At 35.5% G+C, this 25,505-nt stretch overlaps 1 protein-coding gene across 1 annotated transcript in view; it reads right to left on the bottom strand.

Moving 5' to 3' along the window:
- The window catches only part of PARP4 (poly(ADP-ribose) polymerase family member 4), a 44,572-nt gene that overhangs the window by 2,580 nt on the left and 16,487 nt on the right, over positions 1-25,505 (bottom strand). Inside the window, exons 12-32 of the mRNA XM_084305906.1 lie at positions 25,246-25,429; positions 24,341-24,503; positions 23,686-23,810; positions 21,839-21,970; positions 21,512-21,598; positions 20,840-21,004; positions 19,911-19,957; positions 18,172-18,253; positions 17,595-17,732; positions 15,713-15,908; positions 15,406-15,476; positions 13,756-13,943; positions 11,074-11,173; positions 9,762-9,932; positions 9,264-9,344; positions 7,371-7,451; positions 6,507-6,602; positions 5,374-5,514; positions 2,926-3,600; positions 2,274-2,375; positions 265-367 (exon numbers count right to left, since the gene is read on the bottom strand). Coding sequence (XP_084162032.1) covers positions 265-367; positions 2,274-2,375; positions 2,926-3,600; positions 5,374-5,514; positions 6,507-6,602; positions 7,371-7,451; positions 9,264-9,344; positions 9,762-9,932; positions 11,074-11,173; positions 13,756-13,943; positions 15,406-15,476; positions 15,713-15,908; positions 17,595-17,732; positions 18,172-18,253; positions 19,911-19,957; positions 20,840-21,004; positions 21,512-21,598; positions 21,839-21,970; positions 23,686-23,810; positions 24,341-24,503; positions 25,246-25,429 — 3,128 coding nt within the window. The remainder of the gene's footprint in view (positions 1-264; positions 368-2,273; positions 2,376-2,925; positions 3,601-5,373; positions 5,515-6,506; positions 6,603-7,370; positions 7,452-9,263; positions 9,345-9,761; positions 9,933-11,073; positions 11,174-13,755; positions 13,944-15,405; positions 15,477-15,712; positions 15,909-17,594; positions 17,733-18,171; positions 18,254-19,910; positions 19,958-20,839; positions 21,005-21,511; positions 21,599-21,838; positions 21,971-23,685; positions 23,811-24,340; positions 24,504-25,245; positions 25,430-25,505) is intronic.

Genomic DNA, 25,505 nt, shown 5'->3' with positions numbered 1-25,505 from the left:
TATTGCTATTCCAGCTATTTCACATACTCCACACATATTTCTCCAGGAGAGGTACTTAGCATTCAGGACACTATATTGTGAGAGAAGTTGAGAAGAAAATGTATTATTAAAATCAGATGCTTTTGAAAATTTTTAGTTAGGAGACCCACTTAAATTCTGAGTGTATCTTATTGCAAGTTCTCCTAGAAATACAGAGTAATAGCACACAAAGATAGGAAATGTAATACAATGCACTGCTTTTTTAATAACAGAAAAAGTATTTACCAAGTGACTGAATGCCTTTTCTGATAAGGAACTGATTAATTAAATAATCAACATCAAATTTCAAGATTTTTCCCAACTGCGGACTGAGATTCCAAGAACCATTCTATGGAATAAACAAAGATATGGATAAGTGAGAGATTCATGGCACTGAAAATGTATTTGTCAGGAACAAACTTAAACATAGGATATTTATTTAAAACCATTTTAAAAGTGTACACAAACACCAAACTGAAATCCATGTGATCCATTTAGTTGATGCAAATATTAAACTTCCAAACCCCTTGATAAACCATCAAATGTTTGTAATTGATGTGGAATGTTGTAGTTAGGTTATATAAAAAAACAACTCAAACAATAAGAACAAGGAAATTTTGAACTGACTTGCACAATGACAACATTAACCTAGTCAAATTTATTTCAAAAAAAAATCTTTTGGAAAATTATTTTAAAGGTGCTCAGGAAATAAGCATTTGTCTTACCCAAAAGAAACAAACAAACAAAAAACTCTCTCCTCTGAAGGGAATGCAAAGTCTCTATAAATTTAGTTTGCTATTTATGTTGTTAAATACTGTATTAACAAGACCAATCCTATTTTATCTGACTTTCCCTGCCAAAAATTAGAGAACTTTGATTAAAACCATCAGTTTGCTACTCTCAGATAGATGGAAGACAGGCTTTCAACAGGATTTTCAACTACTTATTCATCAGTGTTAAATACTTTCAAAACTTCTATCTGTCCTTGAGGGTTTATGTCATAGATAACTATAACTGTAGACACAAATTCATAACAATTTACAGATTCATATAAGGTAAGCTAGAAGACAATACATGTTTCTAAATTACCTAAAAAGTAAGATTCTGTTAGATCATTAAACTTAGTGTAAAAAACTGTGGGAAACTTTTTCTTTCTATAATTCGACAATTGGCAATTCTGCTCAAAAAGAAAAGCAATCCTGAAGCTCTCCTTGAGAGTTAACTCCCATAAGAGTCAATCACAAATCTATTCCCCATTATATCCCCATGCGTGGCATATGGTAATGATTCAATGTTTAAAAATAATTTGATAAAAGTGACCTGTCAAAAATATAGGAAAAATAGGCATCTCTTCTTGACACTTACATCAGCTATACTTTCCTACTTTCCTTTTCCTACTTTTGCATGCAAATGGACATGCTGGATCTAGTGTACCCAGGATACTCCCAGACAAAGGGAATTCAACAAAGCACCAGGCTGAATGGCCGATCTCTGCTGATAAACATCAGGAGTCTCCACTGAGGGAATACCACGGTGGCTTCTTCATTTGGATCATGTAGCACTACTGAAGACCTCCTCCTGTTTATTACATACAGATATTGGTTGTATTGGATTGTATTGGCCTACGATCTGATTGTTGATCACCACACCACCTCACCCCATCAATTGGTAAGCTCACCAGCTGGCGATGGGTTAGGTGAAGCAGTGGACATCAACCACAAGATCATACCTAAGCAAGGCAAAACATTACCTGTTCTGACTCCTACTTGCGGAATTCTTGGACGATATTGCTTAATTCAGCTTGTCTTTAATTCACCAGCCATTCAGCTGGTCTGACTATCCTGAAGAAGTTCCTCCTGTACTCTGTGTAATCCTCTAAGTCCCAACTACTTGCATAATGTGCATTATTTGCACCTACTTCTTCAATCTGTCTCCCCATATATGGTTTTATACATGTCCCAGGAAGTCTCCAAGCTGCAAACTGGTGGAGGCTCTAAAATGGAGGTGTATTACTACCTGTTGGCCCTGATTTTACACTGTTCCTTAGGCACCCATCGAAGAGGTGCCCAGGAGAGCAATAAAACATAGCATGACCCTGAGGTCATTATATACTTTTTATGATCAGTTCAAAAAGTAAAGAAAATAAGTACATTTATAAAATGCTTATCTCAGGACTTGAGTAAAGTAAAAATACTTTTTCTTTCTACATGTATCTTCTTTTTAAATAATGCACAAATAGACTATGGGTACTGTACCTGATTTTGGAGCTCAAAAACTTCTTTCAAGTTTATAGAAGTCAGCTCAAGTCTCCGTCGAATCTTTTCTTTCTCTATTGCTGCAATGCTCTTTGATTGTTCCTGAAGAGGATAATATTCACAAAAAAATCTTATTCTACCACCATTATTCATTCAGCTACTATATCATGGAAATAAGTAATTTCATTAAAAGTTTTAAAAGGAACTTCCTCTTAAAAGAAACTTCTTTTTCAGGTTGAAATTGGAAGATTTTAGGTTCATTCTCTCCTACTTAGGAAAGTATTTGAAATTCCAGAGTTAGTGAGACCTTTTTTCTCCATTTAGAAATTTACTATTCTCTCAGAATAGTAAGGAATAAGCAGCAGAATTCAGACTGTAAATTTATAACTTTAAACAAGAACAATGAAAAAAATAATCAAACAAAAAGAATGCTTTCTGCATCTCGGGTTCAGATTTCTTGAATTGGAAAGCAATTTCATTACCACCCTTAACATATTCTTTTTGGGCTGTACAGGAATGCACCTTAGAACACAAATGTTTTTAAGGCAGCTTTCCTTTTTAAGGCAACTTTTCCATTAGATAAATGCTGCCTCGATTTCAACATGACATTTGTAGCATCCTGTATATAAAAGGCTCTCAGTTGAAGACTTACCGAAACCTTAGTGTCCTCAGTAAATTTTTCAGATGCTGTAGCACAACGATGACCTACTAGTTTTTTCTTACACTTTCGCTGTGTCATTGCTGGTTTGCTGTCACATTGGAAAACAGGACATTTGGGAATAACTTGTTTTTCAACATTTGTTTTATCAGAAAATGTTTTGCCTATAGGAGCAGGTGAACCAAACATTCCCAAAGGTTGTATCTGAGAAACACAAGAAGAATAAGCAGGTTCCATGTGTTCTGCCAGTTTTTCAAGAGAATAGGGACGAGGAGGTGCACCAGCACTCATACAAAAAACTGGAAGTTTTGGAAGTGCAAAGGTCTGAAGTGATTTTTTTTCAGCCACATAAGATGCTCCTATCTTAGGTTCTGAACCAAATGAGAAAGTGTTGCAATAATCCAGCACGTGAGGTTCATGTGGTGAAGATGACGTTGCTCCTGAAGATTCCTCCTTTGTGATGCCATTATCAAAATTCAAATTTGATTTGAGACTGCAAGTGTTACTTTGAATTTCAGAAAAAATTCCAAAGCCCTGTGTTGTCACTTTTTGTGAGGTGCTCTCCTGAATAACAGGAAGTTCTTCAGACTGAAATTGGAAGCTTTCAGTTTCACCTCTGTCACTGAAGAAATAATCTGACCAAGCATCAGTTACTCCTGGGGAACATGCCTGTTTAGTAAAATGACAAGGAAACAAAATAATTCCAGAAATATTAAGATATTTTCCTCTTTTTAATCAATCTGTTATTTCTTCTTATGTTGTGCACAGTATCATTATGTTGTCATTCTTATGTTCAAAATGAAAGTAATACATCAGTTAGACTAAAATTTTCTTACCCTATTGAACCTTACACTGGTCCAATTAAGAGTAAAACTTAAAGTATGAGCGGAGAGTGTTTTACATTACTAAGATAAAAACGATGAATATCTGAGTGATAAGTGATAATTTGGAGCCATGGAAGTTCCACTGCTTGATATTGTTTTATATACACAGAAGATAGATCTATGTAAACTGAACTGTGCATCCTGCTTGTGCTTACTCAAGCTGGGATGTTCACATGATGCATAGCAATGCTGGTACATGTACTAGGTGAGGTCTAGTAGTTGCTGCATACAAGTTAGTAGGCTTGCCACCATACACCAACGTAGACTTCTAGATGTTCTGCTACCTAGGAGTTCTTGGTCCAAAGGATCAGAAAAAAAAAAAAAAAAAAGCTTTATATGAGTTGACCTAAGTTATAGTACACGCATACACTGGGACAATTTAAATAGTCCACATTCTTAATACATTACAGACTACAGGTTAAGATGATGTTCCTCGGTTGTTTTAAATGCACATCATGGTCACTTACAACATAATTTAATAGACAAATAATGATTTACTTGATTCCCCTACAAAATTTCGAGATGTAAAGCCTCAACCTGTTACGACTTCAAGGGCTAAAAGAATTATAGGTGCTAACTAATTTCTAAAGTCAAGAAGTACCATAACTAGCAAACATCATATTTCACTAGTTCATGATTCTTGCATTGCTCCCCCTCATCCCAGGGACTGGCCTGTTCCATGCCAGGAATATTTCCTCTTCTTACAGTAATGCTTGCCCCCCATTCCCAGTAATCTCTTTGCTTTGGCTGTATCCCTCTGCTAGTGGAGACTTAGGTTTGGATCAAAACCTTGATCTTCCTTGAAGGCCCCTCCCCCCAACTTCTTAGAGTGAAAGTGCCTCTATCCAACAATCTACCAGCAGCAGAAACAAAAGCAAGAAGCAACCATTTTGACATACTTCTTGCTTGTTATTTTGAGAGTTGTCTACCAGTCTGTGACATATGGATGAACTACAGTCAAGTGAAGCAAGAAGTACAGTTTGATCTAATGATCTGCAAATGAATTTCAGCTGAGGACTTACAAGAGGGGTAATAGGCAAGGTATTTTGTAGCTGAATGTGGGGTATTGTAGTGTAGGTAAGAGTGCATATAGTCAGCAAAACACAGCTAAGCAAGCTAAGATCAATATGACAGCTGGCATCCCTGTTTAAGACAGCATCAGCAAGGATGGAACTATGAGCCTAGTGCTATCTAAACTGTGGACATTTAAGAGTAGTTCAAGCAGTGCAACAAAACTATTAAAGAATTCTCTCATAGGAATACACTAGTGTACATAAAGCCTTGAATTCAAGAAGGGTTAGTTTCTGCTGGAAGGTAGAAGAGTCCTATACGATATCTTCTTTCAAAATTTCTCATTTTATTTTTTAAAACGTACTTTATTTTTGGGACAATAAAATTCTACACAGTACTTGTCTGGAGTTAATGACTTTTAAAAAAAAATTAAAAATTGACCTAATTTCATTAACAATTGCTGTGTATTATCACATAAAATACAGCAGCACAGCTGGATAACAAATGAGAAATATTAGCCATAAAAACATATATTAAATATAGTTACCTGGGAAAATCCTCCTGAAAATAAACTTTCAGATTCCACTGGCTTTTGGTCCCAGTCCATGTATGGTAAAATATCTACATCTTCTTGTGCTATAATTTCCGGAATGTTTGGAACATCAGCAGGACAAATTTCATTAGCATCCTAAAACAAAATTTATCACAGTTATGAACTTGAAAGTTCTCTTCAATTTTTAATTCTTAGTTGTGACAGATGTTGTAACAGAAAATTCTGTCATAACAGAGAGTGCATTTTTTTCTGTGTGAGTATGGAATGTGTTGAAAACAGAAAAAGTGGATAATGCAGTACATTAAAAATACTCAGTGTATACCAATAAGCAGCAAACATAACTTCACAGTTAGATATTTAACTTCAGGATGAGATGAATCAAGCTCTAGAAATATCTATTTATTTCAGGTGACAATAAAAAGTCAAACATGACCAATTTATCACTAAATGTACATACACATATACGGTCAGATGAATTCCCATTCTTTTTGCACCATCTACTACTTACTCCAAGTGATACCATATTGCTTATCACGATACCATTTTCCATTCGAAAATTCTTTTTACAGACTTTCGAACTTCAAAATTGTCATTTGTATGTATTTGTTTCCATTTGCTGCAAAGTTTTGCTTTTCCTACCACTGTTCTAATTTTGGAAACAAACAAAACTTTCCACAGTTTACCGCAGTATTAGAAGATAATTTTTTCAAGTTTTGATTTACTTCTTATTACCACCTGATACAGACTGTCCCGGAATGATCTTTGCCAGTCCAAACCCATTACTTAAAGAGTATTTTTCATCTGGACTTTTCCTTTGACCCATTTGGCTTCCACAGCACTAGCACAAATTACAAACCCTTGTAGCAAATCACAACAGGAGAATACTTACTGTTTGATGTCTGATTGTAAGGTAAGGACAAGCAATATATGAAATAGAAAACAAAAATAACTTGCTGTATTGCAGAAGGAGCCAGAATCATTTCAAAAAAACATAGTTCTAGCTCTATTTTAAATTAATAAACATTGTTTATTGCAAAGGAAGACTGGTTTTGATGTGTGCAAGGTTACAGAATTTAGAGTCTTCACAAAAAAGCTAGTGAGAACAAGATATTTTATAGAAAACATACCCTCTTCTCAACTGCAACGAAGCTTGTAAACTGGGTTATAATTGAGTTCTCCAAGCTAAGACGAATAATCTTGTTTTTCAAGACTTGTTTCTTCATCTATATTGGCAAATATTAACAAATGAAAGAGGCAGAAAAAATATAATCAGGTAAAAGAGGCAGAAATGCCAAAACCGAATATATAAACATACTTATGCACTCTACATAGGGACATGTAAAAGGAAGGTCTCATGAGAATATAGTGGCCTGACTCTCTGCTCCTTCTAACTTTTTCTACGTCCTCATTTAACTTTGGTAGAGACATGTAGTTACACACTTCTTTCAGTTCTGTACTTCCTCTTGTGTAAGAGAAAGCTGTACCTTATTTAGGATTAGTTTGAAGCCCTAGGTAAGCCAAGATGACAAAGTAATAAGTTTTTAAGTAGCTAAAACTTAAATCTGTTTTAAAAGATCATTAAATCTGTCTATCTGTAAAACTGAAGCCATTATCTTCCACCCTATTCTATACAAAATCCAAGAATAATGCAAAATACAAAAACCAGTTATGTTTTGATCTTCTGGAGACAAAAATGTTATATGCCAGGGAAAGAAGAACCATCAATGGCCTGCAATGACAATCTATAGATTAGGAAAAATAGGTACATGTTATGCCAATATTCTCATAATGGGGAAGAACACAGTTAAAACATGTTTAACTGCAGTTAAAAGGAAAATGTATTCCAATATGGTGACCTTAACCTTAAGATGACACTGGAACTTCAACCTTAAAGTTATGTTTAACAAAGGAAAAAAAAAAAAACTCTATTCCATTTAAATGTTTGCTATCTGTCATTTTAAATATATACTTTTGCTTTTAGATTATCAAACCTCATGTTCTGTTTCATTCTCATGAAGAATCCCATCTTCATAGTCCCTAATGAAAGCTCTTGCTGTGAGTTTGTGTAGCACCTAGAAAGAAATTAATGGTGTTGAAAAAAAAATAAATAATAAAATATTCCTTTTATTTATGAGATCCAGGCAGTTAGCTTCCATATTTACACAGAATCTAATTTTCTAATTGTCAGACTAACCTTTCATTTAAAAAGCAATCATAACCTGCACATAAGGTACATTTTTATTTCACTTAACTTTAGCAAACTAAAAGATACCCAGGTCTTTTTCTTGTTGCACACATTCTCACTGGGGTAAAGGATGAGAAAAAGCAAAGAAATGGATGAACAGAAAAAACACCAGGCAATCCATCCCATCTTGAAAAAGCTAACTAAAACAAGTAGGAAGCTTCCCTCTTCTGGAGGAACACATTTCCCCATAGTGACTGTAAATAGAGCCCAGACAATTTCCTCACTCTTAAGTAAGAATATCTAGATAGCTGAAGTTAGGTAAATTAGTCCTGTGCATACAAATACAGAATTTGGGGGAAAATTAAATTGAATCTAGAGTGTTTAACTTTGAACAATTCATTAGGTCTATAAAAATCAAGTCATTTCTGACCTGGGGATTTATATGCAGAAAAAGGGAATACTGAAATCTATTAACTAGAATTTGCTTTTTAAAATGGAACCAGTCTTTCATGGGAAAGAAAAATACTTTCAGTCTGCTCAATATTCTAAAGCTAACAGAGGGAGGGAACACTCTCTCTGTGTGGCAAAGTTTTGCTGTATTCCAGCTCCAATTGCTCAAACATTCCCACTAAGTCATTTTTGGAAGAAGACTGTAGATGCTGGAGAAAGGCACTACAGTGGAACACCTCATAAGCCAGTATTTATTTTTTGTGTTAAGGTGAAATGACAAAAGAAACGGGTAAGAATTCTCAGAGTTCATCTAAAGCATCAATAATTAAGAATTTGTGTCTAATTTTGGCCCTTTAAAAAATCATTTTACCATTTCAGTTTACACCTTTCAAAGCCCTATTTTTTTTAACTACATCTGGAATTTGTAGTATAGGATTTCTTTTTTAAAGCATTAATTCTTTATGGCAAGCAATTACATTGCTTCTGCTCACCAGCTTCATTTGTCTGTAGAAGGGCATATCCATGGAAACCAACTGTCCTTAGACTACAACCCACAATAGTAGCTTTCAAAGTGGATTACACTAAATAAGGAACAAAGTCATTTCTATTTGAAAACAAATCAGCTCCTTAGTGGGGAAAGGGTGAGAGTCATATCAGAATTATTACTGAAGAATGACTATTCTGTTGATTTTTCAAGTGTAGACACCTCTTAGATCTAATAAATGGTTCTTTTCAGCTTGTTTTCCTTTTCAACACCAGTGCAGAGCTTTCCTATATATAAATACTCTGAAGTTACTTGGTTACTGAAGCAGCTAAAAGGCTAGTACTACTTTAATATTTACAAGTGTCTAAAATGAAAGACTGATGACAAGATTCTCACATAGTAACAACATACAACTTGAAAAAGAATGCTGCAGCAGCTCCTTCACACAAGTCACCTGAAGAAGAAGAGCAAATGCAGGGACAAAGCTAGAGCCCAAAGAAGTTGCTGGAATAAGAAGCAGCACTTCCAGTTCTGAGAAGTTCAAGTTTCGTGCTAGAAAGTACAGAGAAATGTGGCACTTCTATGTAAAATAGTTTCTCTTTAAAAACCTGAAGATGGGAAGTGTGTTGAAATGTCAGAAGCAAAAATAATAGTGCAAGAACCAAAAACAGGGGTTTTAATTCATTCAAAAGAGCCCAAAGCAGCATGTTGTTGTTTAAAGCAGCTTCTCTCACTATATGTGCACGTAATGTTGGCCAAACTCACCGTTCCGGTTGTCTTCTGTAATTCAGTGGTTGACACCACAGTTTGTAGTTCTTTGTCATTTATTATTGCTTTTAAGGTGGCCTAAAAGGGGGAAAAAAAGTTTTATTCTCTTTGTCATGTACTGTGTTACTTGCACACATACATGCTGTTCCATGTTCTGAACGCAACTCAAATCTGTAACTCTCTGCATGTCTGTGTTTAAAAACACTTCCCCTTACAACAAGGGGACACTGGCAAATAAAGAAATCTTGTATTTATTAAAGTATAATGACATGCACATTAAATAAGGTAACCTTTTCCTCTCTACTTCTTATTGGGAAGACTAATGATGTCATTTAAATAGTAATTTAATTATATTTAGCAATGAAAATGAAGCTAAGTATATACTGCATAAAGGATATATAATACAAAATTAATATAATAAAATAGAATAAGACCTTTTCAATCTTTTTACATGTGAATTTCTATCCAGTAGTAAGTGTATATCCCAGTCTTTACCTGAGTACAGTGAGGGACAAATCCATAGACAAGAAGCCTCTCATTGGTAAATAAAGACTGTATTTGAGCAGGAGCCTGCATTGGCTCCGGTTCATTTGTATTAAACTGTTGCCATTTAATAGAAACAGAACTGCATCCTGGAGAAAATATTCTGGACACCTGGCGCTGTATCTGTGTAAAGATAGAAAAGAAATTAGCCCTGTTTCCTTCTAGGCTTTTAAGAGAAAATACAATCTCTTAATACAAAAATAATAATAATAAAACAAACAAACAAACAAACAAACAAACAACACAACACCCATACTTCCCATGTGAATTGACCTAATTTCCCTTCTTTTTTTCCTTCTTTCTGATACAACTAAAGCCACATACTTCTAAAATTTTTGCCACATACAGGTACAACTCAGTCAAAGGATAATCACTCAGCTCTTACTGTACCAGCTTTGGGAATAATGAGACTTCTTTTAAGTGAAAGCTGAGATTTCAGAGTAAAGTTTCTATTCATCAGGGTTGCCAAACAGGCTAGGGAATATGGCCTGCTAGACACAGCACCTCCTGCATGTGAACTCTGAGATGTGTGAACAGTTCTGCAGATCTCCGTGGTCTGCTCAGGATAATTTTCCATCCTTCAAATGACAGCCAGAATAGCCAGAAGATAGATCTTCATTCTTTCCCCCAGACAAAAACATGTCAGCTATTAACTGTGCTGGAGCCCCTTCTCTACTAACACTGTGTCAGGAGGGACCAGATTCAAGGCACAGCATAGAGCTGTAGGCACATAACTACTGGGAAACCCAGAAGCACTGCACGTGGGGTCCTATGTTGCCTGAAACTTCCAGAGGCACCAACAGACCAAAGTTACAGAATGCAGTTGCTACAGGCCTCAACATCACAGCAAGGACAATGTTGTAGATCGCCTGTGACATCCAGGACAGAAGCAAAACTCTGGTTTTCCATTCAGAGAGAATTATTTACGTAGTTTGACACCATAAAGTTTTTCTAATTTGGTGTATTTGCAATCACCAAGAAATACAGATCTCTCTCAAAAAGAATAGAAAAACTAAAGTAAGTCTTGGTTTCCTTGGTTTATATTATACATTAAAAGTGACCAATCTGAATGAGAAGGTGGGGCAACTGCAGCAATAAATTCCCTCCCTTATCAAAGAACTGGGGAAGCTCCACAGCTCTCTATCCCTTCTAACTCATGTTCCTGCTGAAAATAAGGCATGCACACAAAAGACAATCACTATCAGATATTGATAGGTCAGGCAATGACACACATGTTGAGTATATTAAGGATTTGTAAGCGTACCTTTGTCTCCCAGTTATGCTTTGATTTTGGGTCAAAATATTCAAACGCTCCAGCACCATACTGGGACAAAGACCTCAGCATGTGTCGATTTGCTGCGGAACTAACAACATAAAAAATTCTTCATGTTAGTAGTGAATTAAATCATTAAGTAACCTGATACCATTTCTACCTCTGATACCATTTCTAAATATCTTGGTTTTAATTAGTACTGCAAGGCTTGTGAATTTGATTTTTTAAATTTCACCCCTTTCTCAGAGTATAGACCAACAGGAAGCAACTGAGCCAATGAAAATGATGCTGTATTACAGATTTCCCAATAACATTTGAGCAAATTATATGGCTTATGAGCTTTTACGTGTCCTACTGCAGGGCTCTGCGGAGAAATTAACTTATGTCCCAACAGCACTAAGGCTGATCAAAATGATGCTAATCTTGAGTAATTAACCTCAGTCTCAGCAGAGCTACGTAGTATGGGCACAGTCATGTTACAGGGAGTGTCACTTTCTAGACAACATGGACATAACCAATATGATAACACTTATTAGCCTGAAAGAACAGCAGGCTAATGGTCTGACGACTAGGAAGCTATCATAGGTATTCAGACAAATGAGAGCTTCTAGAGGATTACAGGAGAACAATTAAGCAGATGAGAATTCTCGTGGGTGAGAAACAGCACGCTCTCTCTTGGATCTTTGTCAGACAATAGCAGATTCACTCCTCAACAGGACCACACCACTGTCTTAGAGAAACCTACTGAATCCTCACCAAATCCCTTCCAGGCAAAATTAAACAGTACAATTGTATTTTATATCAAGAACACTTAACGTATTGAACTTAAAAAGGTTTACTGCCCTTTTAAAAGCTTTTTTTTTCTTTTACAGATTTGCTATTTATACAACTCTATCAAGTACAAATCTTGCACTATTTAAAAGTATTTGTTCAACCTTTCAACCTGATCTAGTGGAAGGTGTCTCTGCCCATGGCAGGATGATTGAAAATAGATCATCTTTATCGTCCCTTCCAACCTAAACCATTCTACATGTATGATTGTGTGATTTTTTTTCCCCACTTACCTGCTGAGAATTATCAGAGATAAAACTAATGTAGTATTCTCTGTTAATTCAACCTTCTAGAAAACACTCTGTCTACACAAAAGTATGAACCAGAGAGCGAGCTTCTCTTTTACACCTCTTTCCCAATTATTACTTTACCAATGGAACATATTAAATAGATCCTGCCTCATGAAGGTAGACTTATACAATAATGTCAACCATTAGTGTTATAGGTCTAGAGGAACCATTCAAAACCATGCCCTCTCAGACTGTCAGCACTAAAATAATCTGTCCCCAGGACAAGTTCAGTCATATCAGTAATATTAATGTAAAGTATGCTGAACACAACATGACTGCAAATACATTGGAAAGGATTTCAGCATGTTAGTGGGCACACACCATATCTGTTCTTTGTTGTGTGTTGATGTGAAGGATTACACTGGAAGAGCACTGGGATGTTTGGTACATGGCCTGAGCAGTGTGCTCATGCAGTGCTGGAAGGAGGCCTGCAGCTCCCAACCAGGAAACGCTGATAGAGCCCTGATGAAGTTATCATTAAAAACATTCTAGAAGAACATGACTCTCACCACTGGTCTTTATTTTGATGTGTCCTTGCCAGCCTCCCCAGGATACAGTAAGAAGCTAACGCTCTCTGACTCCTTCCCATCTAAGCCTGGCAATCTGAAACATGCAACTGTAACCCGTTATTTTTATTTTTAGTCACATCTTTCCAGTTTGTTGTTACTATACAGTTAAACTAAATCACAGCAAATTTCAGTGAGGTTTTGCTTGTTCCTGTGATTCCTAAGAACTCTTTTTAACACAGATGGCATCTTATAGCCAGCCATATACCAGAGTCTATACCAGATGTTTCCAAACTTCATTCTCGCTACTATTGCCATCGCTGTGACAGATCTGTGCTGAGTCACAGTGGCAGCAGTTGCTCCTGCTCCCCCACTCTGGGTAGGTAGTCAGAGAAATCATCCTTCCTGCCTGCCATCATTTGAGAAGAGGAAGCATGAATTTGGCTGTTCAGCAAAAACATTGACTGTGCTGGAGTAGTTACTCCCTGTTTTGCCTAATGAAAGGCAGAGGCTGGTTTTGGGTTGAGGAGGTTTATCTTCACATTATTGTGAAGTCTGTTGCATTCCAGTAGTGAAATGCATCACAGGTTTGGGAAGCTAGTGCTTTCATTGTCTTTAAGTCATTACATTCTTTACATTCATTGTCTTTAAGTCATCACCTTACAAAACAAATGAAAATTAAATCATGAAATTATACAACTATTAATGTTAAATTGAGATCCCACTATCAAAATGAGACTTTACAAAAACATGAAATGCTAAGTTTTAGAATGTTAACTCTCATATTTTCCAATTATATTCTTAGATAGTAGTTGTTATAATGAAGAAAGATATTAATAGGTAAGGCTACCTGCACATGGAATTAGGTTTATTGTAGGTACCTTATCTCTGAAATTCCTTATAAACATTTCTGCATTTAATCTAAACTCATACATACATTTAAGACAGTACACTCAATCATCTGACAGTTCTCAGCTTATTCACCTCACATTTCAAATTAATTATCTGTCACTTAAAATAAAATTGCTGGCTAACTTTGTACTTACCCAACACCACATGTAAATAACCTTGTATGGTAGACATTATCTTTCACAATCTGGAACGTCACACTCTCATTCTGAATGTGTCCATCAGATATAAGAAGAAGGTTTCGCTGTCCTCGAGAAGGAAATAGCAAACTTAAGTAACGTAAGGTCTTCCACAGGTCAGTGTTTCCCAATGTTGCAGTAGCTGACTGAAGAGTAAAGTATTACAATATTAGTTTGAGCTTAACTTACCTTTTTAAATAACATATAATGTAAAATTTATTATTTAGTATACAGTTCTTCTAGTTCCCAAATATAAATGGTTAATTCTTAAATTTTATTTTGTTCCTGCTCTTCCATAGTTATGCTTAGAGATGGAGTTTAAGGTTCATATCATGCTGTATTTTCTCTGGCTTAGGCAAAACAATGCATAGGCAAGATATGTAAGAAAAATTATAAATTCTTCTCCTACAATATTCTCAGAGCTTTTAGTTATCAGTGGTTTGGGGATGTCCTGAACAATTCTCATCCAGATTACTCCATCTAAGAGCCATCTTTTAATTTGTTTAACCCACTTTCTGAACTAACTACAGTTTACCCCCAATAGCAAGTGTGACAAGGAGTTCCTCTGTGTATTATGCTGTTTTTCAAGTGACTTTGTACATGGACAGAAAGTGGTAGGACAAGGGGGAATGTGTTTAAACTAAATGAGGGGAGATTTGGATTACATTCTTTACTCAGAGGGTGCTGAGGCAAGTTGCCTAGAGAACTTGTGGATGCCCCATCCTTGGAGATGTTCAAGGACAGGTTGGATGGGATCCTGGGTAACCTCATCCAGTGGGTGGCATCCCTGCCTATTGCGGGGGGGGTTGGAATTAGATGATCTTTAAGGTCATTTCTAACCCAAGCCATTCTATGATTTGATGATTCTCTTTAGTTTCCCTTCTAAATCCACCAACTGATCATTTTGTTGGATAGCCTCTGATACCTAAGAGGTGAGAAACAGCAAATAATCATCCAAAAGTATTTTTTCTTGTCACTGAAATTCCTTTGGCCTAAATGCTGGCTTCACTTACAAATTACAGATTTCCAGAAGGAAGTCTAAACATCTGAAAGCACTTCTTTACTGTGCAGATGAGGGAGCCCTGGCACAGGTTGCCCAGAGAGGCTGTGGAGTCTCTTCCTTGTAAACCTCCAAAAACTGCCTGGATATGGTCCTGGGCAGCCTGCTCTGTGTCCCTGCTTGAGCAGGGATTAGGACCAGGTGACCTCCAGAGGTCCCTTCAAACCTCAGCCATCCTGTGATTCTGTGATTTTGTGAAGGAAATAATTTCCTCTCTTGTGCTGTGAGCAGGCAATGAGAGGCATGAACTCCAAAAGTCAAATTTAGGAGGAAACACTGAAAAAATGTTCTTACACTTGTATCTACTTAGCTTCAAAATAACAACTTAAGCAATCACCTTAAACTAAACGGAATTAATATTCAGATGTGGCTGTGCTTGTTACTAGGGAAAATAGGTCTAAATTATAGTCTAAATTATATAAAAAAATAATCTTAAAAGCTGGCTTAAAGAAAAAGAAAACAGGATGAAAAGTTGGATGACTTCTGCAATGATAAGCATTCCTTTTAAAGCAACATTCTTTAGAATACAACCAAACTGATTTACTTACTGTAATAAATTCGGTTAGTGATGCCAGATCCTTTATGATGCCCTTTGAAAATGGGGAAAATTCTATGAAATCTGTGAACAAAGATTGACGTTAGGAACATTAAAATATTTAGCATGTGGCAACACAGAGGAAACACAAGTTTAAGTTTTATGACTAGAGTATCAGAGCAGAAATATAGCATACTGCTACACGTTCCAGGTTGCAGTTAAGTGTATTAAGCTGGTCTGATAATAATGATGCACATAAAATTAAGTCTTGGCAAGAAGGTAAAAGGGGGCTCATAGTTAAAGAGGAAACAGAAACTCACTTGTGCCGAATTTGACTACATTCACATTTTGTCTGAAACGAAGTTGTTTCAAAGCGTGTAAGGCAATCTGCTTTGCTTCCCGTAACATTGCACCTGCCATGGAATTTGAGCAATCTAATAAAATAATAATTTCACTGGACAGCTGCTCATCATCAAACGCTGCTTCAAACTCTGGTTGGAATACGAGCATGCAAGCCTACAGAGACAGAAACAAAATCAGTGCAGTGAGCAAATGCTATTGCATTTGAAGTGTACTCAAGCATCTTCATTTTTCTCATTATGGAATGAGAACAAAATACAGCCATATTTGAAAGTTTGAGTTAATATATTTATTTTAATCGCATTTAGTGAGAAGTGCAACTTCTCTATCCTTTACATATACCTCAAGCCTCACATGAATAACTGAAAAAGGAATTATGATGTTCAGTGTTTTTATCCGATTTACTCTCCGGCAAACAGCATTGGACTCTGTTCTCAAAGTTCAAAAAAAAAATCACAGATATTATTTTTTATAATCATCACTGCCACCATCAGTTTGTTAGAAGGACTAGAATTAAAGAATACATATATGCAAAGCAAAGAAATGCATATTGTCCTTGCTAAGAACAGAGATGCTATAAAACACAAAGGCATTCAAAAGTGGAGCAATGAAATGCTGGAAGGAGTGAAAATGTTTCCAATAGCACAGAAAGGTTTGTAGTCTGGAAGCACAAACAGAAATGTTTTTCTTTTTCCTTTCCTCAGGGGAATATCTGTATTATTGAAGGCATGAAACAAATGTCCCTGAACTAATCCTTTTAAACTAAACAATTCTTACTAAAAGAAGAAAAATAGGAGACATCATTGTCAAAAAGAAAACAATCTAATCTGTCGTTTTACTCCTTTTACTCAATTTCAGAATTGGATTGAGAGATTGTTAATACCAAGACTTTACATTTCACCTCTGCAGCATTTTCAAAATCAAAAAGCATCTGAAAATAGCTAGAAGTGCCACAGACTTCACTTTTATACCAGAAAAGAACAGCTGTGGTCACAAAAAATGGAGGAGGATGAAACAGTTTCTAATAACCTGGAATCACATATTTTAAGATATGCTCTTAAATTCTAAATGTGTTTATTTCTCAGGCAAGGAGTGGATGAAGGTAAAAAGAGGTTAAACTGTTCTTTTCTTTCATATTCAACCTTTTGTTAATGTTTTCCAGTTGTAATAATGAGCTCTTCTGTGACACAGCTATTTGTCACATTCTGTTTGTAGCTGATGCCTTTGAAAATAATCACTGCAACAGTAATAACCACAGCAGAACACAATCTTCTAAGAAGGCCGTGTGCCTTAAAAACCCACTGCTGGGTTATATAAATATTTGTGTGAGAGTTGTAAATATTATTACAAATATTATTGTAATATTATTACAAATTTAATGATTTAAAATGTTATTTATTTTCTAGTTAGAATACAGACTGCATGACTCTGAAGCTACTTAGTTCCAGCCTCAGCCACAACTTATTTGTTCACTTCCGTTTCTGTAAGTGCAACATCTGCATCAAACAGTGTAGTCACATTTCTATGAAATACAAACAGGAGCATGACAGTTAGAAAAAAAGTGTTTTAACAGAAATATGATTGGACACTGCATTGAAACAGTGCCTCAACTTTCAGTTTATTACAAGGCAAAGGATAAAATAAAAATCAACAAGATTCTATGGAACTGAAAACTAGTTTTTGAAGAATACTCAGCTTAATAAGGAGATTAAATAGAATACTGTCTGTGGTGTGAAATTGTTCTTTCTTCATGGGCTACCCATCCAAATCGAACTGTGTCTGTTTATTATGTTTTAGCATATTCAGCATTATCTCATGAACAGTGTAACAGTTACGCCATACCTCACTGTTTTGGTTGGGATGCTTCTCTACCCACATTCGGGGTAGATAGGCTTCAGAAATCCATATATCTAGACCAAAGCCACTACTGTCCAAGCGGCTGTTTTTCACAGTCTTAATTACAGCCTTGCACTCCGTTTTCTGGAAGGGGAAAAAATAGGCATTTAAATATTTGTTTAATAACGGTACAGTGAATATTTTTTACTTGTACAACATAAAATTGTCATTCGTGAGGACAGGGAATAATGACAGCACAGTTAATAGGGGTAGTACCAAAAGTCTTTTCTAGAAAGATTATATAAAATTTAAAAGGTACAGTTGCTATGTACATATTATATTATTTAAAATATCATTCACTTTCCTGAATGTGTTTTAAAATATGAAAACAAATGAAACAAAAAGGATTCAAGCACAACAGACATTTTCATCTGAGAAAAACAGAGAAGCTCTCAGTGTTCAGAATGAACACGGCACAAAGCCACTCAGATCTACAACACACATTTCCTAGGATTAAAGTTCATTTTCAAATACACAGCAGAACTCCTAAGGCAGACGCACAATTTTAGGGAAATTAGTTTACCTTTATTTTAAGCTTATGTGTCCAACTATATAGGCGTTCAATGCTATATGGCATCTCAATAGACATATCCAAGGAGAATCCACTAAAAACAGAGAACAAATGAATGGTGGTCCAGGGAAGACGATGATCAATCTGCATGCAACAACATCTCCATGAGAATGAGCTATGTTTCCTGACCTTTTAAACTCATTGGATGAAAGTGGAGAATACTAAACTATTTAGACAGGTTTCTGTCTCTGTCCCCACTGTTTTTTTTAAGGTATTCAGATTGTTTTTTGCCAATTTCAGCCAATCTTGTCTCATAAAATAATATTACCTGCTCTCTGCACTGCTTCTTGGTTTGTGTATCTTGGGACTGAATTAGCCATTTTTGCCACACTATCACAATGGTTATTCATTCCAGGTTGCTGACTCACCACAAACCTGGGTTATTGGTAGTCACTATATTGCAGGATAACATCTCCCAGACTGTAGGTGTGTAGGGCTGCAAACATTTCCTTTATTTGTAGCCTTCTATTGTTCAGTCTTACGTTTTGGTAAATAGCCCCTTTTAAAAACTGTCATTGACTACTCAGAGTCCTAACCTCAATATTATTGAATTCACCATGAAACTGTGTATCTTCTGCACAGTATATGAGCAATTATTTTCTATTTACAGTCACATCTCCATTATCTTTTAAGATGCTTGTGGATAAAATATGCAATAGGTATGCACAGTCCCAGAGCAGCTGCAGAACCAGAGTGAAGCAAGAAAAAATTATTATATTATTAAGCATTATATAAATGTTTGCAGCTAACTCGGATATCTTTGTGTTGCTATCTCTAGGATCTGATGTTGAAAAGTGAGGTAGTAATACCTGACCTCCATCCTCACACAGTAACTATTCTTAAGTATTTCCCAATTTTTATTCACATTTTCTGGTTGAATTGTCCCTTCACCTTAAAATTAAATTGTATTATATTTTTAAATATATTTTCTACAACTGGATGTGTATTATATGAACATGTGAATTTATTTCTGATATGCATATGCCAGAAATAGTGCCAAATCTTTAGTTATCAGTACAATATTACTACTAATCAACAGTAACTGTACTGAATAAAAGCAAGGTAGCAGTATGGAGCACTACTTCAGGATTAAATACAGTTTGAGAAAATTACAACAGATGTTGTTTGTGCCAGCTTTGCAGCTAGAACAGAGGACATGCTCAAGAAAAACACTTCTCATTTGATTTTAATACGGAAAATTCAATTCCCTGAATAACATAAGTTTTGACACATTTACTGCTACTGCTACCTACATGCCTTGCGATTCCAGTTGAGAACAGCCACATGCAGAAACATTATCGGGAATTAAGTTATCATATTCTGTTTCCAAGAAGTCTTACTTTACCAGCCACATTGTCGTTTCAGGTAATTGTATTTTTAAATTTAAAATACAAGTGCAAAGAAAGGCTAAAATGTTAAGTGCAATGATACTGCATATATGAAGATCAGGTAGGCTCATTAAATTGGGAATTTATGTATAATCCTTAGTAACAGAAATGTCTCTGAAACAAAAGGAAGTATTTATGATAATATCTATCTAAGGATGACAGATTAGAATTAAACATTAAACTAGTCTCTTGATAATGCAATATTCCATATAAGAAGAAAAACATTAAATGCAGATATTTTAACTTAATGTTTTAAAAATATTGATAATAAATCAAATTACAGTATTAATGAAAGCAACTTACTTCTTCACTGTTTTTATTTGTCTAACACAAACCTTCTTTACTGTATCCTACAAAAGAAAAAGAAAAAAATCTTATACTGCACCAGTTGTGAAGTATTTGTATGTAATCCCTGACACTTCTATCCAGCTGGAGCTCCTTTCTCTTATTCTGTCACTAAGATGGGACTGTCTGGAACCCTGTTTACTTCATTCATTCATATGGCTTTGTCATCTGAGCATCACTGCAGCTAAAATTCAGATGAGCCTGCATATGCTGCTCTCCCAAAGACACAATGAACTTCAGAACTCAGTATAATATAGCTCTGAAGCAGAAGGCATGACTGTTGAACGGTCAGACATACGACACAGTTATATGATCTCACAGGGAGTAGGACTACAAGGACAACCTTTGGCTCTTTGCCAGCATTTAAACAGAGATGACCTCCCCTCCCACCTGAACAATTCCTGAGCCATCAGGGACATCCAAAGAAACAGATGGGAAACCTGCTCAAAGGAGGCAGAGAAGGATAATAGCAGCATTCAGCAGATGCTCAGCTGCTGTTTCATGAGGGATATACACAATGCCTATTTTCTTGCGAGCCAAAGGAGGAACAGCAAGGACAGAAACAACAGATAACTCAAAATACGAGATCTAGTTTAAATGTGTTCCAACTCAAGTCAACTTTTCAAGTACCGCAAGAGTAAATAAATCCTCAGAGATACTACAGGCTTTCTACTGATCATGGCACTCCTAAGCTTGTGTTCACATTGCTTTTTAAAAATCCTGTTATGACAAGAATGATAAACACAATTATCTTTTAATAAAAAGAGAAGAAATTAAACGGAAGATAATCATGATCTTACTGAACTCTCTTGTGTAACTGCAATCCCCTAGGTACAAAATCCTTGCTTCAAAAGAAGATGCTATTTTAAGATTGTATTTTAACAAACCTGCGTGTTTTCATTCAGTGCTTTGTCCTGTTGCCATGGTGATACAGAAGCAGGCATATGAAAAGTGATACAACCATTCTGACAACTCAGTTCGGTGATATAGGTGATTTTGATTAGAACTGTAGAGTTTGGAGATAAATTCCCAACACTTATTACAAAAATATCCTAAAAAAAGAGACTAGATTTAATGTCATTGTTAAAGCCCATGTTTTCCAAAACAATAATTTAATTGGTGGTACAGCACAATCAATTTAAATGCTAACACAGAAAACACTACTTGGTTTTTGAGGTGTATAAGGAAAAATGATGCTAAGACAATAAGTATTAAACTTTTGATATCTTTTCAAGATTTCTAGGCAAGACTGATCAGTAATAACTAAATAAATAAATCTTTTATTAAAAAAAAAGCTGTGATTTCTTTAAGAATGTAAGCTCCTAAAAGAAATATTTGTTTTATATAAGCCGTGGAACATACTTGAAGAAACAATAGCAGTTTACTAAAAGGATCAAATGTATGCTCCAAGAAAGTTCTAGTAAAAAGCAGCTTCCCAACAAAGACATAATTGAGCAAAGATTCTGATGGGAATATTCACACATGCCCAGATAACCTATCTGTAATCTGACAAACGCTAAATTTTCAAGTAGGTTATGAAACCATGATATTCAACATACCGGTGCATCTTGGTCCATTAGATAAGCTCCATCGCCCTGACTGATAGCTTTACGATATTCTCTGTGTGCTTGTTTCTTTTCTTTAACCTATGAAAGATTTTCCAAAATAAGTGTTTTCATCTCCATAAACAGAACACTTTCATCTCTATATACAGAACACAGTATTCTCTTACATGACATTACCGCATGACAGTCAAGTGGTAATAACAAAGAACTTGAGAGAAAACAAAATTAATTTTGGTGTTGTATGCTTTATTACTAAATAAGTGCTTTCAAATCTTGAAATTGAAGGACCTACATCAAAGGCAGTGTACAGTAACATCTTACCTTTCCGATGATGTGTTTTCCATTGATAAAAGCTTCAAATCCACAAACAGCAGCTTTATCATCCAAGGGAAAAACATATTTAGCTTCAATCGGACTACTACTTTGATTGGTGTAGGTCTGAAATATTACTACCTGAAATGAACATTTTTTTTTATAGCTCCGTAACATTAAAATGTGATTAAAACATCAATACTGTAAGAGAAACAGCATAACTGCATTGCATGGCAAAATATCAATATGTATGTCACAGCCTGATGATTTATTTGTACATTAGAAATGAAGGTATAACATTCACTGGTGCTTGGCAAATAAATATCTCACAAAAATGCAAGGAGCCGTGGAATTTTTACTCTCTAAATTATTAATCAAATCTCTTCCAGAAGAAGAGTAATCCGTGACTTTACAAAGGTTACATGATGCAGAGCTGGAGCTGTCAAGCTATTGCCTGCAAAAGTTGTCACCATTGCAATAAGTCTGTAATAGTTTCAAGCCGGTAATGTCTAAACAAGAAGGAAGAATAAACAAAACTAATAAAAAAAAGTTTTATTTAATATTATGATATATTGAAAGGGATGTTTGTATAAGCCTGTATGTGTAGCATCTATTTTCTACTGACAGTATTTCTGTCTCTGAGGTAGCAGATTGCATCTTTCTTTTCACATCTGCTCTTCTGTTTACTTCCCTTGCGTCCTAACAAAATCCCAAGAATTCCTCATTTGCCTTTGCTGCTGTTCTTATTGTCCCTTGCCATCACATCATTTCTGGTTTATGCTCTGTAGCTCTGCTTTATAGACTGCTTTCTGCTTTGGTGGACTGGGTCGTAGCACAGATGCTACTGTGCAGTAATTCATTCCATAGGAAAGCAAACCAAAAAATAATGATGATCCCTCATGAGAAGAACAGTTGTTCAAAGGGATCAGACTGATCAGACAACAGTGGTGAGTGTCAGAACAGTTTAAGCACAGACTCATCTGACAACAGTTCTTCTATCTCTTTACTCTCCTGTTTTTGCTCTGCTTTCTTTTTTAGGACTTCAGCAACAAATAAAAATATGAATTGTTCTTATGAGACTACTTCAGCACTGGACACCCCAGGATACAGATGTTTGTGCACAGAGACACATATGACAGAATCCAGTAGAAACACAGCTTTTGCATGATCAAGACTGCCCCAGACAGGACTCAGTTGCAGGGGGAAAGAGATTGTGGAATTATGCCCCAGGACAGAAAAAAGCCTGCGTCTTGACAGGATGCGTTCTTAGGGCATATATACAAAACAACCAAACAAAAAATTTAGCTTGCTTGGCTAACTTTTATTAGCTAATTTTGGCTAACCTTTAATAGCTAATTTTCAAGCTAGAACAGCAAGTTCTTTTGTACTGACTGATATTTTACTTGTAACAGCTAATTTAGGTTGTCTAACCAAAGTTAAAAACAAAACACACAAATATATTTCCAGAAATTTTTAGTCATCCTAGGTATTTTTTACTGGTTTATAATTCAGCTGGCAAACAGCTGAAAAAGAAGGTCTTTACACGGAAACAGAATGCATATGCTACTGCAGTAAGTTTCTCTGCAGTGCTGATTTGATTGCACATCAACAGAAACAGACTGAAAAATAAAGCCAAGCCTTTCACTGACCAAAGAGCTTTTGGCACTTGTTTGATTACACACCCCTACAAATAAGAACTTTTCATGCAGTTTCAAGATTTTCCTTCATTTAGAGATTGAATTGCCTTTTTATTTTTTTTTCTAATTTTATTTTTTAATGATTAAAACACTACTTAACAACTGAAATAATTTTTCAGGACTGACTTATTGGAAGGAACAATAAATCTCATACTTTACCTGTGCTACAAAGTCTATTATCTTTGCCTTAATATGAAAGCCTTCTAGAGGAACAGGATTTCCCAGTTTGTCTTGAAGACCAGTTCTTACTGTATTTGAAATATTTGCACTTGGCAACGCATAGCCTAAACAAAGAGTTTATGAAATATTAGAAACCTATTTTTTGAAATGCACATTTGGGAAGCAAGTTTGAAACTAATCCTATATCAATGGTCCATATTTACTTATGCAACTCAGAACACACAAATTAAAAGTAATCCTCATTTTTGTTATGAATACTTGTGTTGCACTGCTTCTGCTGACGGTCACCAGCTCATGATAAGTCTTCAAGGTCTTACAAGGTCTTTGTTTAAAACCTTGCATTTGAATTATTAAAAGACCATCTCATGATTTATGCAAAAGTGCTTCTTGTGCTTCTCTTGAAACACACTGTGACAGGAGGAGTTCCAACTATCATTGGTAATTAGGCTTACAGGAAATCTGTTAAACAGATGCTACATGGATGCCACATAACTAATTCGGTAACATCCACAAATAAACTTCAAATGATTTTTTAATAAGCTAGCTGCATACAAGAACTCTAAAAAAGCATTCTGATAAATATTTAGGGAACTTTGAAAGCAAGCCAAGAGTACAAACAGAAAATATTTCTTACTTTCATTCTGTACATGACATTGTGACTCTGGCTCACTGTTATCTTTCGCCAGTTCCACCCCAGTTCCAGGCTGAAATGGTTTTATTTGATCTTCAGGAAGGCAAAACTTAACAACATATCTAATTTTAACCTGTGCGGTTTTGTACACAACAAATTCATCATCCTGGAAGAGCAAAGAAAGGTATTTCACAATTAAAAAAAAAGCTGTTGATAATATTTTAAAAATGCAGATTTATTAAGAGACGAACCTAAATGACATCACTTTTGATAAATACTAAAAATATTACTTTTTTTTTTTACTCCCCTAATCTCTCCTTATCACTACCATTTACATCTGTTATGTTTGCTTTCTCCACATTCCTTGTATTTCTTACTCACTGTAACGCACAATCATTCTTCAGAATAACTAAGAACAAAAAGAAATTAAAAAAAAATTGGTGGGTATCTAGCCAGTGACTTTATCTATTTGTGTACCAGTAAGGCTTTCATCATCGCCTTTGAGTATCAACCTTTAAGGACCGGGATTTTACCAGTTGGATTCCATTATAAAACGGTGAACCTTCCATGGTGGTGATTTCTTATTCCATACAAAGCAGAACACCATTTCCAAATAGCAATTTCAATGTCATAAATCAGATATTTATAGGATGATTCAGTTATAATAAAAAAGAATGCTAACATATTTCTTTTAAGTATTGCTTTCTTGCAGAAATTTTAAATCTCCTCACAACTAGTAACTTAGAACCTTAGATGTTTTGTATGTACTTTACTGGCTATAAAATAGACAAAAGTGATTCTGTGCATTATGGTCTAGTGATTTAGTGTCTGAACTGGAATATACAGGTTATACTAATTCTGTTACCTATCACTGGTATAAATAAATCCTAACACTGCAGGATCAGTACCTCGAAGTCCGAAGAGATGTCTGCTGTCTTACGGACTCCATGTACACTGTTATAACCTGATGGTGCATCATTTAATGAAAAATCTCGTTCATACAAATCTAAACAGGATCCAAGTGCCACATCACAAACTGCAAGGAGTCGGCTTCCATCCATTTCACTGGGTGAAGAATACTTAATACTGGCACTATATGAAAGAAAAGATCATGCACATTTTATTAAAATTGATTTTAAAGTAAAGCTCCTAGGAGTTCAAGGATACA

This window comes from Netta rufina (assembly GCF_964035555.1).
Source record: "Netta rufina genome assembly, chromosome: 1".
Classification (NCBI taxonomy): domain Eukaryota; kingdom Metazoa; phylum Chordata; class Aves; order Anseriformes; family Anatidae; genus Netta; species Netta rufina.
This window is presented reverse-complemented; position numbering and strand designations above follow the sequence as displayed.